Source organism: Chelon labrosus (genome assembly GCF_963514085.1).
Source record: "Chelon labrosus genome assembly, chromosome: 15".
NCBI lineage: Eukaryota > Metazoa > Chordata > Actinopteri > Mugiliformes > Mugilidae > Chelon > Chelon labrosus.
The window spans coordinates 571,380-585,394 of NC_140348.1; the positions used below are offsets into that span (position 1 = coordinate 571,380).

The 14,015-nt window shown below is 39.9% G+C and overlaps 2 protein-coding genes across 2 annotated transcripts; one reads left to right on the forward strand and one right to left on the reverse strand.

Moving 5' to 3' along the window:
- Nucleotides 1-1,154: 1,154 nt before the first annotated feature.
- Nucleotides 1,155-3,416, reverse strand: cox20 (cytochrome c oxidase assembly factor COX20). The gene is made up of 4 exons (XM_084562359.1): nt 3,156-3,416; nt 2,412-2,526; nt 2,256-2,319; nt 1,155-2,088 (listed from the first exon to the last, which is right to left on the reverse strand). Exons 1-4 carry the CDS (start codon nt 3,186-3,188, stop codon nt 1,944-1,946), a joined length of 357 nt encoding a protein of 118 aa, XP_084418485.1. The 5' UTR covers nt 3,189-3,416; the 3' UTR covers nt 1,155-1,943.
- A 1,217-nt stretch (nt 3,417-4,633) lies between these two features.
- Nucleotides 4,634-6,270, forward strand: lhb (luteinizing hormone subunit beta). The gene is made up of 3 exons (XM_084562467.1): nt 4,634-4,815; nt 5,601-5,725; nt 5,937-6,270. The coding sequence occupies exons 1-3, from the start codon at nt 4,725-4,727 to the stop codon at nt 6,165-6,167; spliced, it is 447 nt and encodes a 148-aa protein (XP_084418593.1). The 5' UTR covers nt 4,634-4,724; the 3' UTR covers nt 6,168-6,270.
- Nucleotides 6,271-14,015: the final 7,745 nt, after the last annotated feature.

The following is a 14,015-nucleotide window of genomic DNA, read 5'->3' on the forward strand; positions in this document are numbered from 1 at the left end:
CTGAAGAGAGATGAGACCACAGTCTCAATGGTTACCATTAGTAACACACTATGCCGTCATGGATTAAAATCCTGCAGCACACGCAAGGTCCCCCTGCTCAAGCCAGCACATGCCTAAACCCGTCTGAAGATCTGTATGGAGGAGTGGGCCAAAATCCCTGCTGCAGTGTGTGCAAACCTGGTCAAGAACTACAGGAAACATCTGATCTCTGTAATTGGATCTGTACCAAACATTAAGTTCTGTTTTTCTAGTGTATCAAATACTTATTTCATGCAATATAATGCAAATTAATTATTTAAAAATCATACAATGTGATTTTCTGTTTTTTTTTTTTTAGATTGTCTCTCACAGTTGAAGTGTCTCCTCTCCATTCTTTATAAGGGGGGAAACTTGCAAAATAGGCGGTGTATCAAATACTTATTTCCCCACTGTATATTGGATTTAATATATCTATTTTATTCCAGAGTGAACTGGTTTTATCTTTTGATCTTACATGAATTATTTCAGTTCTTTCAGAACTTAGTGGGACTGTTTAAGCAGGGAATACTTGAATTTCCCTTGGGATTAATAAAGTATCTATCTATCTATCTATCTACTTACACTGTGGATGTAGTGACACCTGCTGGCCAACTGGTGGTACAACCGCACACCAAGCCTGTGAAACATTTTAAACTTTTAGTCACTCATCTAGGGATATGAGTTAAAGTATAGAAAAGTTAAATCAAGTGTTCAAACAGCTTCAACCCCCAAACTTCAAGTTAAGTTTGGGGGTGGCTGTGGCTCAGTAGGTAGAGCGGGTTGTCCGCGAACCAGAGGGTTAGCGGTTTGATCCGCCGCAGTGTCCTTGAGCAAGACACCGAACCCAGTTGCTCCCAGTGCATGGCACTGGTGTCTGCTTGAGTGAGCGAATGGGTAGATGCGAGTACCAATAGGTAGAAAAGCGCTACATAAAAGCAAGGCCATTCACCATTTAAGCAGATAGAATGTTTGCACAATCAAACTGTTACATAATCATCATAAATTATGATGTGAATTGTTGTGGTTTCTTACCTGGAGTCTGTGGGGATTCAGGGTCTCTCTTTAGAGCACTTTCCTTACATTGATTTCTGTTCATCTTGCTGAGCTGTGCTTTGAATAAATGATGAATTTTGCATTTACAAATATCAAAAAGCATTCTCATGCCATTTTTAAATCATTAAATTTAATTTTCACCATTTATTTTAGCATATATTTAATATATTTAATTTTTTACACACTTATCGATCAAGTTGTTGTGGTGTGGTTACAAGTGAATTGAAAGGCTGATTCAAAACTGATTGCCAATGTGCTTTATTACTTTTTTTCACCTCTCATCAAAGAATTCAAGCACGAGTGTGATGATTCAGATAATATTTGCCTTTTAAACAGACTTCTCTATTACAGTCTTTAAAAACAGAAACAAGTCATACGCCAGTTCAGTATGACAAACAGTTCAGAGTCACAGGAACATTACAGACTGATATCATCACACTGGTAGCTTTCTCACATTATTTAGAAGCTGAATAAAGTTTTAGGCAGTAAAACAGACAATACAGGTATTACGTGTTTGATGGAATTTATAAGATCAATATTTAGATGGAACATTTAAAATACAGCAAATTCCAAAGATTTTGTTTTATTATAGGATTCAGAAACCCTCTGAGACCAGTAGTCAAAAAACTTTGGAAGCTTGTGCTTGACTTGAGGGTTCAGAGCTTGTTTCCAAAAGACAAAAGATCATTACCTCAGTGACAAAGTAGGCATTTTGTAGACTGCATTGTTCTGCTGCTGAACAGAACCAAAACAACTCCAAAAAGGCATCCATACAAAGTTGCTTTTAAATAATCTTAAGCTAACAATAATATCTGATAATCAGTGTTCTCCAAATCCTTACTGAGAAGGAAGATGAGTTTCTGTGCTGGCGATCATGAGGGGCCTGAAGGTGCTTCTGCTTTGGGTTTTTGTGTGGGGTCTAAAACAGTTCCCTCGTACACAACCTTGTTCTTGATGCCTTCCTGGATCCACCTCTGCTGCACACGTAGCTTAGCATTGTTCACCCTGCAATAAAACCTGAAGATGGAGACATGAAAGGGAAGCAGTAGTAAGAAATGAGCTAGTGTTGGGGGAAAACTGGTCAGAAAACAAGATTTTCTTTTATAACGGGTTTACTGAAAAATGGCAACATTTGTCCTGATCAAAATATAAAAGGCAAACAAGAAAAGGCCTTGAAGACGTACCAAGACCCAAGTGTGGTTAGCATAAAACCAGCAAGTCCCACGTCAAAAGACCTCTTCACCCGACCTACAGACAACAGGACAGACGTAAAACGATCATGAAATGGGCCACAAAATGATGGACAGATAAATCCCGCAAAGTTCAGAAATAAAACTCACTGGTAGCAAGAAAGTAAAGCAGGCCGCTAGCTAGTGAGCCTCCAGCTCCATGCAGGATGGCCTCTCTGGAACAAGGAGTGTTTTGAACGTCGAGGATTCCCAACAGCTTAAAACCCTGAAGGACAAAGAAACAGGATCAGATTGCTTTGAGTGTTCCGTTTTTTTATGATTATGTGTGTGTGTTTCGTTGATTTTGTGTTTGTTACCCCGACAGCAACCTGATAAATCATTATAACAAACACTGTGAGACTTAACATACCATTTATTGTTCATTTCAGGAGCTGCATCCGTTATGAAAGACTATATTAAACTTAAGTCTTTACAAAATTCTGCCGAATTGGTCAGGATCAAATAGGCTACTTAAAAATGGTCTTTGCCACTGTGAATTTCCTCCTCAATATGTTACATTTGCGCTCATGTTACCACGATCATGATGACGAAAGCTCTCTCTCTGTCTGTCTGTCTGTCTGTCTGTCTGTCTCTCTCTCTCTCTCTCTCTCTCTCGTTATATCACTTCAATTTAGCTCGTCTTAACTGTCTTCGAGCGTTTCATCTAAACTTTGTGATAAAACCAAAGGGATACACATGTATTGTTTCCCATGTTAGAATAAACTCGATTACAGCTTTAAATATTTAAACCCCTAGATAAAATAACTCTGTTGTTGTTGACCTTCTAAAGACTGGTAGCTAGTAAACATTTTCACTGTTTTCATTTTGCAACGTATCGTTCCTTCAAGTTGTCACCTTATTCGGGCTCTCCTCGTCTTCTCCTGCCATTGCTCCGCTGTGTCTGTCTTGTTCTAAAAAGTTTAGACTCACGTTATTTTACAAAATATCACCTAAACGTTTAAGCAGAGGATAGCGTTATGTCTGCGCGTGCGCTGTAGCTGCTGAATGTGTCCGTACGCTATTAAGCGCCGTCTTCAAAATGAGCACACGGATAATGTTGGTCCCACTTTACAAAACAACAGTCGCGCCTCAAGGACTATTTTTCAAAGAAACGTACAATTAAACGGTGAAATAATTATTTTTAAATGTCATACGATAGTTTTGTTATCTGATGATATTTTTTAAATACAGACTACGATGTGTGACTGTTTTTGTAGTCGAAACGAGATCGACCCGTACACGTTTAATGTTGTTTTCGAAATACTGAATGATGTGGACATGAAAAGGATAATTCCTGAAACAAAACACGAGCATTGCAGCATTTAGAAAATGACCCTTCTATAATCCCTTCCAAACACGAATCCAATTTTAAACGACAGAATTAAAGTCTAACATAAACGGTATCAAACAGGAAACCGCATGTCAAAGTTATCGTGTCTAATTCTGTTATGATGGGAATTATCTCCACCACTAGGCCATTCTTTTAGGAGAAACATGGTCAAACGAAATGTAATGTAATGTAAATAAATAAATAAATAATACTAAAAGTGGGTATTTAAATAAACTAAAGTTCCTTAAAGAAAAGTCAAAGGTAGCTTTTATAAAAAAGCCGTATGTTATCATAAGGTCATAAAAAAATGTATGCTTAAATTCATGAATATTATACAGAATGAATGATACATTATTATGGTTTGTGCTGTTATAATCACATGTAGTAGGTAGTTCATATACATGGCCATGACATGGTCTGGCCCTGACCAAGCACTTCCCCTTGTTGTTAAAATAAGCACAATGGATCCAGGGAGATTAATCCCCTGGGTAAATAAAGGCTTTACGTGTACTGTGTTTTTTCCTTTTAACAGAAACAGGTAATCAGAGTTAAAGCAGCAGTGACATTAAACATGTTTGGTCCTGGATACCAATGTCATGCATGCTCTATAAAGACTGAGCAGGATATCAGAGTTCAGCACACTGCCTGCAAACACAGGAGAGGTAAGGCAGCATTGAATGAAAGCATGTGATTTACCTGAATATTATTGATTCATTATTATTATTTTTTGTGTTTTATTTACGTTAAATAATTGCATAGTAATTTAAATAAATTATAGTTATCGTATTAATTACGTGTTGTTTTTATTCAGGACTAGAAATCAATTTTTAAAATAATAACAATAACTTAAAAAAAATCCATAAATACTTTTCTGATGTGACAGATCATCTCTTTATAATATAAGTTTAAGATTCTTAGAGCCCATACAAGGGGCAAATTTTTTAATTTTTTTATTATTTTTTTAATTTACAGGTTCAAAAAGATCAGCAAATACTTTACTCACAACTAAGTCATAGCATAGTGTGTTTGTTAGCCAAAGAACGTAATTTAATAATTGATTAACTTACCAACAAGCTCACTTTGTTCCCTACAGGATGATGGCACAGGTCAGTACAGTGACGTCTCCCCTGATTTTGAGTTTGTTTTTCGCCACCTCATCTTTCATTTGGGCCTTTAGTCCAGCAGGTAAAAAAAAAGAAAAAAAAAGAAAAAAAAAAAAATAATTACACAAAAAGAGAACATATTTTCTACAAATAATTTTCCACATTATGGATTTCACTGTGTCAGTTTATGTCCATCATACTTAGCAGCTTGCAGCTTGTGTGTGATAATCAAATTCGCTAGTACACTGTTGTGATTTTGAGGCGGTGAAACGAAGTGAAGAGTGTCAAAAAAACAAATCTAAAACAAGGACAGCTGGACTCATTAGGCTTCATGAAGACTTTTAGTCTCTCATCTATTTAGCTTCTTTAGTTCTAAGAGACCGATGACTGGGTCATTAGAATACCTATATTAGGATCAAAACAAATTTGTCCAGTCATAGGTGAGTAACTGTTCCCTAACAGACCCACAGATGTTCAAAATAAAAAACAGTGATTTAGAACTGAAGAAGCTAATGGATGACATATCTTCAAGAAACCCGACAAGTCCATTTGTTCTTCCAGCTTTGTTTTTTGTATATAACCTGGATAAATAAGAACTTTCACAGACCAAGAAACTGAAACTGAATCATCAAACTGACACATTTAAAGTACTGAGAAGAATATTTGCAAGACTTGAATTCAAATAAAAGTCTGAAAAACTAAAACTACTGAATGTCAAATTACTATATTTGTTTCCATAGTTTTCATACTGTGATATTTTCTGATTAAACAAAAAAAAATAAAAAATGCAAATAAACACCAAAGAAACTCAGTCAAATGTGTCAGCGAAGACACTACATTTGATATCTCTTTTGGATCTTTTACCAGCACCAGCAACCTTCCAGCTGTCGTCCTGCCAGCTCATAAACCAGACAGTGTTTCTGGAGAAGAAGGGCTGCCCCAGGTGTTATCCAGTGGAAACAACTATCTGCAGCGGACTCTGCCCCACCAAGGTATTATGGATAATAAAATTGAAAATGAAGTCACACAGAGCACACCATGAAAAAAAAATATGGCTTAATGGACATTATTTCAACCTATCTATATAACCTAATGTCACTTTAATCAGCCCATTTATATGAACCTCGTCTATGACCTGTAAGTGTCCATGAACAGAACAGCTACATTATTGCTGTGACTGATTCTAAGGCTGCTTCCCTCCAGGACCCTGTGAAGATACCGTACAGAAACGTGTACCAGCATGTGTGCACATACAGGGAATGGTACTACAAGTTATTTGAGCTTCCTGGCTGTCTGCACGGAGTGGACCCGATTGTCACCTATCCTGTGGCTTTGAGCTGCCACTGTGGTCCTTGTACCATGGACACGTCCGACTGCACCTTTGAAAGCCTGCAGCCGGACTTCTGCATGAATGATATACCTTTCTACTACTAGTCTCACGTAACAGCAGCTTCTTGTTGAACATCAACTAAAGATTGTTGTAACTGAGCAAGGAATTGTGTTTCTGTCCCCTGTGTCATTAAAGTTAAGAAATGACATAATGAATACTTGTTGGAACTTTTATAAACACGAAGAATGTTTTTCCAGTTCAGGCAAACATTAGGTTTCAGTCCATCATTGACTGAAAAAGGGAATAATGCATATATTTATAAACTGCTTAATGTCTATTAATGTATGAGTTATGCTTTATAAACAACAAATTAAGCATTTACTAATGCTTCATAGTGTGCAGTTATTATAAAGAGTCACCACAAGCTGATCTCACGTCAATAAAACGACAAGATAATCAATATAAGATCAAAGAACAGCAACAGTGTAAAAAAAAAAAAAATAAATCAGGACGGACAAGAAAGTTGAATTCTTGCAAGGTTGTAAACCTACAATAAGATCACAAACACAAAACCTAGAATTAACTGAAAGTTATACATTATTAATGTAATATTCTTATTTTGAAGCACTAACAATCACTCACCGACAAGGCATACCAGTCCTGATGATCAATTCAAATGAGAAAAACACAACTGCTCACTGCAACAAACTGCGCATGCTCCACCCACAGCCCGGAGGTCAAGAAAATAAACATCCTGACATTCATTCATTCATTCATCTTCTATACCCGCATATTCCTGTTAAGGGTCGCGGGGGTCTGCTGGAGCCTATCCCAGCTGTCATTGGGCGAGAGGCAGCACTGGACAGGAACCCTGGACAGGTCGCCAGTCCATTGCAGGGCCAACACAGAGACAGACAGACAGTACACCCTGGAGAGGTCGCCAGTCTATCTCAGGGCTAACACAGAGAGATAGACAACCATTCACACTCACAATTTAGGCCAATTTAGAATCACCAAGTCAATGAGCATGTCTTTGGACAGTGGGAGGAAGCCGGAGTACCCAGAGAGAACCCACACAGACACAGAAATGGATTCGAACCGGTGACGTTCTTGCTGTGAGGCATCAGTGCTAACCACCTCGCCACTGTGCCGCCCCAACATCCTGACAATCAAGCTTATAATAATAACGCAATAGTTAAAACTACTGGAAAGTTCTACAATAATGAACATCTTCCACATGCCCAACACCTGACTTTTGAAGTAGGTATTCATTTCTGACTTAAAAGCGTCAATGAAACTAAAGCAGAGCTTGAAAAATGAAATTGTGGTCCATTATTGTCTAATTTACTAATGAAACTAATTGACCAACGGAGCGTCATTAGTGTGCGTGTGACTAAAAAGTAAAAAAAGACGAGTTGTGTCCGCCGTACTTTTCCTGATAACCCTTCCAAAGGGTTCCCTTCCAAAGTTTACTAAGAGAAGCTGATCTGTCAGATGAGCTAGCAAGATTGAGAGATGATTATTCAGTTCAATTCAATTTTATTTATATAGCGTCAATAACAATACAAATCGTCTCAAGACGCTTTACAAAAACCCGGTCTGAAACCCCCAGAGCAACGGTGGCAAGGAAAAACTCCCTTTTAACAGGAAGAAACCTCGAGGAGAACCCAGCTCATATGGAGGGACCCATCTGCCTAAGGCCAGCCGGGTACAGACAGAAGAAAGAGAGAAGAGAACAGCAAAGAGAGAAGAGAAGAGAACAGCAAGATAAACATACATCTGTCATAGATACACATATCTGACTAAAGTGTACATGTGGAATCTTATGATACAAACTGATTATGAGAAACTCCTTGACACCGGTAATGAATATTTCGACGCTCTGGGGAAGATAGACCCAAAGGCGACGACAGTGAGGTGTGGGACGCCCTGGCAAGGAGAGACACCAGTGAGCAGAAGTTCCTTGAAACTGAGAATACGATCATGCACATGCTGTGGTCAAAGTATGCTGCACCGGACATAGATGCTCTCGTAACACAGTTCAAGAAGGCTTTTGATCTGGCTGAGGCATTCGGGAAAGATAAAGTAGTGGCATTGGATGCAGCAAGGGGTTGAAAACATTGCCAAAGTGGATCGAGTGGTGACGTCGGAGCGACTAGAGCAGGTTTTCCCAGAAGTTAAGCCGGAAGAACTAGCCCGCCCAGAAAAGATAGATCTACTGATCAGTACTCGAGAAGGCCGGTTAGCTCCACAAAGACTGCAAAGGGCCGGTGACCTTGTGCTGTGGGGCAGTCCTCTAGGCAAGATCGTGAGTGGTGTGCATCCAGAGCTTTTCAAAGAAGTGGAGGTGACCACGTGGGGCTCGAAGACGCACTTCACACACTCCATGAGGACGGTGGCCGTCAAAGTTGAAGAACACTTCGTGGGAAAGATGGGAAGCCACATGGAACAAGAGAGCAGCATGGAAGTCCGAACAGAGGCTTGCAATAAAGAGATCCATGAGTGGTTAAAATGGGACAGCATCGGAGCTGCCTGTGATCCTGCCTGCGGAGGGTGTCGCTGTGGAAAGTGCCCGCCAGGCGGAAAGGAGATGTCGCTGGCCGACGAGAAGGAGCTGGAGATAATAAGGGCAGGCCTGACAACTGCAGCAGATCATCAAGACTGCTCAGTGGATCATTGGCTCTCCACTCCCATGCCTAGAGGAGATCTACTCCAGCCGTCTCCTCTGACGGGCCACAAAGATCCAGGACGACCCCGCCCGCCCAGGACACTCTCTTTATACCAGCCTTCCCTCCGTCAGACTCAGATTCATGCGAGCCCACACAAACAGACTTAAACACAGCTTCTTCACCATGGCTATGAAAAGACTGCTGCACGAACCATGACCCCCCACCCCAACCAACCAAACAAACACACACACACTACCTCCCACACCAAATAAACGGACTACTGCGTTCTACACTGTTCTTTGCACTAGTTTTAATACAGACTATTTATATATTATATTTTACTGCACCTTAATATTTATTACTTATATTACCTTTATTTTTATTTATTTTTTTTAAGCTTGTGACATGTAGCTGCTGACAAGAGAGGCTGCCAAATGAAATTTCACTGTATTCTTGTGCAATGACAATAAAGCTTCTTCTTCTTACACAGTCCCTTCCAGAAATATCAAAGGAGATGCTTTACAGGTCACAGACTTGCGCAGCAAAATAAAAAATAAACAAACACATAACAAAGATTCAAAGACACAAAGTGACCTGTAAAATCAATGTTACTATTTCTGTAACAAAACAAAAATAATAATCATTTGCCTCTGACTGACATGGCAATCAACTGGGTCCTTTTATACGATTTTACAATTAACAAAAAGTCAATCTTTCAAAACAGTTCTTCAGTCATTTTAATTAATTTTAAATTAATTCATCCATTTAAAGGGTTTTTACTGGAAAAAAGGGTTCCTCTTGCTTTATGTTTTTGCCATTAAAAAACAAACAGAAAATTTAGAACACATAAAGTGAACACTGAATGTAATGTTAAATCAAAGAAAATGAATTTTTCAATTGCTTACCTACGTACAGACGTTTCTATGTATAATAGGTTTTGTTTTTCAAAATCAAACAGCACGGCAACAAACTTCTTAGTTTAAACATGATTAAAGGAGTCAATAATAAGTCAGTGTTTGATACACATAATCCTTCCTGCTGAAGGAAACTTGTTTCTGTTATGTGGGTACACTGCTACCTGAAAGTTTTTGCACCCTCAGTCATTTTTACATTAACTAAATTGAAAGCATTAACCATACAATTTTAAAGTTTGTCAAGTGAGTCAATGCTGATGCCATCTTTGAAAAATCTGGATTTGGTGACACTAGATTGTAGTGTCAGCAATGAACACAGTACAGTTGCTTCCTTACAGCGAGGTGTTGTAGAGTCTTATGGCCTGAGGGACGAACTACCTAATCAATCTCTCCATGGAGCAGGACAGAGACAGCAGCCTGTCACTGAACTAGCTTCTCTGCTTGATTATGGTGTCGTGTAGAGGGTGGTGGACATTGTTCATAATGGTCTGGATTTTGTTCAGAGTTCTTGCCTCTGCCACTGATGTCTGGGACTCCACCTCTGCCCCTACCCTACCCTTCTGTTAGTGCTGCCTCCCCAGCACACCACAGCATAGAAGAGGGCACTGGCAACGAAAGTCTGGTAGAGCATGCCCAGCAGTTTCCGGCAGATGTTAAACAACATTGGCAACCTTAAAGATGTCTCTGACCTTTTTTGTATACTGAGTCTATGTTAGCCGACCAGTCCAATTTGGGATCCAGCTGTAGACCCTCCATCAGCAAGGTCATCAATCAAACACTGACGGCGCTGTCACAGCCTCAGATTGTAACACAGTTTGTTGCGTTTCCGCTGGATATCCGCACTTTGCAGGCTCATAAAAGAGCATTCATGGATATTGCAGGATTCCCTGGTGTTGTGGGTGTAATTGATGGGACACACGTACATATAATTGCACCATCAGAAGATGAAGCCGTCTTCGTGAACAGGAAGAGATTTCACAGCATCAATGTGCAACTTGTTTTCAATGCCGACTATAAGATTTTGGACGTTAAATGGCCAGGCTCAACACATGATGCCAGAATACTCTCTGAGAGTGGCCTCAGACGGCTTTTTGAGGAACATCATGTGCCAGCCAGTTGCCACTTGTTAGGAGACAGTGGCTACCCATGCAAACCATGGCTCCTAACACCTTACCTCCATCCAGACCAAGGGCCGCAACTAAACTACAACAGGTAACCCAAACTATATATAAAATTATGCATGGAAATAAAATGAGAGCATGTTGGAGTATCATAGTAGTGTAAATACTTCCCTTAAATAATGTACATTGTCATGTATTAAATTATTCACATAATTTACAGTTGTTTTGAATGAAATTTTGATTACAGTATGTCTGTATTAACTTGTAGGGCCCATAAGACAACAAGGGCAGTAGTGGAGCGTGGCATTGGCCAACTCAAGAGGCGCTTTCATGTTCTCCACAGAGAAGTGCGGCTGAGCCCTGAAAAAGTCTGCAAAGTCATCATAGCCTGTGCAATACTACACAACATTTGCAAGGCTAGACAAATTGCAGAACCTTTTGAGGGTGATGAAGACAGCGACGACGATGAGGATGAAGAAAATATTCACACTCCACAGGGGAACTTGGCCCAGAGTGGACTGCCTTACAGAGCGCAGTTTACATTTCAGGCAAGTTATGGTATATGTAATTTAATAACTTGTGACTGCAGTGAACCAATATTTACCACACAGAGCCTACAATAGTTAAATACATCACACATATTACACACAAAGACACATGAATACATAATATCTATTTGTCATGGGATTTATTTTTTAGGAGATCAATTTTTAGTCGGTAGCACTCTTTTCTGCTGTCTGAGGACATCTATTGTCATCTCCAATTTTCTGTCCTGCAGGGTGTTTGAGCAGCAGCAGCAGCAGCAGGAGGAGGCAGGCTGAACCGTGATGTTTCAGGCTGAGGGTCGTACACCTGCGATGTTGAAGGCCCCGGTTCCTCTGATGGCTCCATGCTATGGAAAGGGGAATACATTTAGTTTATTTAATGGTGTTTGTTTGGTTTCATTGATTTCACAGAATGAGCATGTACAAGGGATATTAGAAATGGCTTATGTAATGAATAAATATTGTTCTTGATATTTTGTTTACCTGCCTATTGATATATGAAAACTCATTTCTACCTTTGTTGCATTTCATTGAGCTGCATCACTGAAGAGTCAATGCCTTCCCTCAGCCTGATGGTAGTAACTTCTGACTGTCCCAGGATATTAAACACCGTTTCTGCAACCTGGGACAGCTGCTTAGCAGGTGGTCCACCCCCTAAAAAACAATCCAGTAACCAATATGTACACGTTAATGATGTATTTAAATTTACTTTGCCAGCAGTTGTAAGTCAGTGCAGTCCACACCTCTTGAAATGATGACTCATACCTAGCAACGGGGTCAACCACACCTCCTCACTAAGATAAGAGTTTCTGTCCATTCCTTGCTAAGAGTTCTCTGAGAATATTCTGGAATCATTCCTAAACTAAGACTCCTAGCTAGGAATTTTTAGGCTAAGATAGGAGCTCTCTGAGAGGATTCTTAGAATCTTTAGGAATACGGGCCCAGATTCTTATACTCCTGCTCCTGACAATTACAGTGTCATCTGAGAACTTCCGCAGGTGACATGACTCTGTGTTGAAGTCCAGGTTGTACGGGGTGAATAGGACAGGGGAGAACCTGTGGTGCTCCAGTGCTGCTGACGATAGTCCCAGACATACAGTTCCCCAACCTGACATACTGAGTCCTGCCTGTGAGATAGTCCGCTATCCAGAAATTGAGGTGTGAGTCCACTTCCACCTCTATTAGCTTGTTTCTCAGCAGCAGTGGCTGGATGGTGCTGAATGTGCTGGAGCAGTCAAAAACCATGATCCTCTCAGCAGCATTCCCCTTGCCAAGTGTGAGAGAGTCCATTGGAGCAGGTAGAGGATGGCGTCCTCCACCCTCCCTTCTCCTGGTATGAATATTGCAGTGGCTTGAGAGCGTGGAGGACCTAGGGCCTGATGTGATGGAGCAGCAGCCTCTCCATGGTCTTCATGATGCTGGATGTCAGGGTGACTGGTCTGTAGTCATTCATCTCCCTCAGGTACAACTTCTTGGGGACAGGGATGATGTCGAAATTGTTATTTCATTGTTTTTCTGCCTAAAAGTGCCCAGGAAATCTGAGGAAATAATTGTGTCATTATTTGAAAAAACTATTTATTTTAAAGGCGTTCAAAGGCGTTTTGGAAACAAAATGGTTACTGAACCAAATTTCATAAAATGATAAAAACATATTTTCTGGTAATCATGGCGATGCTGGAAAGCGCTTTGAGTACCAATAGGTAGAAAAGTGCCATATAAAAACAAGGCCATTTACCATTTATGTTATTTTGAACATAGAGCTAAAGTATCTGGCTCTGGCCGCACAATGAAATGAACTGCTGTTTGTTATCTTTAATGCATTGTCATGTGGGACCCTTGTACTGTCTGGAAGTATGTGTGTATTTTGTTTCATTTCGGGTGACAAAGGAGGTCGAGTAACTGTGTTGCGACTTGAGTGCAGGGTGGATCAAAATGCAGAGAAGCAGTTGGCAGGTTTAACAAAGGTTTATTATCAGCTTTCTCAAAAAAGGCAAAAACTACAAACCCAAAAGGTCACTTATGGTAGCAGAGCACAGCAGGCAGCGACCAGAGGCTGGCAGACGGCAAGGTAAGTGGAAAGGACAATGGAATTATCTGACATTGGTGTCGAGGGTGAACCGGGCTTTATGGGGTCTTGATTGCAAGATGGAACTCAGGTGTGCTCTGCTGTGATCCTAATGAAAAAGTGGGTCAGCCACGCCTCCGAGTCACCACCTGCACTGCTGGGGAAAAAAAAGGAAAATCTAAACGTGGCCACAAACTATGAACATAAAACAAAAACTCAACTCATGAACAGAAGACAAAAACCATAACAAACTGTTTACACAGTCTGAATGCAAGAGTTAGTGTGCGTAATTACGAAGTGGATATGGGGACTGCACCTGGTCGATTGTATCAGAATTGATGTGATTAATATGTGTTATACTGCATGTGACTCAGTTATCATATAAAATTTACTTCTGTAAAAATCTTACAGTTAATCTAGGATTATTCCCTGGATTTATCCCACAGTGATGACATTTGCAGTGTTACAGCAGCATATAGTAAAAAGTGCACAAGACAAGAAAAAGTGAACATAAATAAATACAGGGAGAAAAGAATTTTAACAACTATTTTCTTAATAGTCTAATGCTGTTACAATGGATTCGCGTTATATGTAATGGTAAAGTTAGTATGTGTAAAATAGAAAATATTCTTTCTATT

What these genes read in the sequence shown, in the direction of transcription:
- cox20 (XM_084562359.1), bottom strand. Translation starts at nt 3,188, where the DNA reads ATGGCAGGAGAAGACGAGGAGAGCCCGAATAAG. An exon ending in ACGAGGAGAGCCCGAATAAG is followed by an intron (nt 2,527 to 3,155) that starts GTGACAACTTGA and finishes TTTGTCCTTCAG; the next exon opens with GGTTTTAAGCTGTTGGGAAT. An exon ending in GCTTTACTTTCTTGCTACCA is followed by an intron (nt 2,320 to 2,411) that starts GTGAGTTTTATT and finishes TGTTGTCTGTAG; the next exon opens with GTCGGGTGAAGAGGTCTTTT.
- lhb (XM_084562467.1), top strand. Translation starts at nt 4,725, where the DNA reads ATGATGGCACAGGTCAGTACAGTGACGTCTCCCCTGATTTTGAGTTTG. An exon ending in TTGGGCCTTTAGTCCAGCAG is followed by an intron (nt 4,816 to 5,600) that starts GTAAAAAAAAAG and finishes ATCTTTTACCAG; the next exon opens with CACCAGCAACCTTCCAGCTG. An exon ending in GCGGACTCTGCCCCACCAAG is followed by an intron (nt 5,726 to 5,936) that starts GTATTATGGATA and finishes GCTTCCCTCCAG; the next exon opens with GACCCTGTGAAGATACCGTA.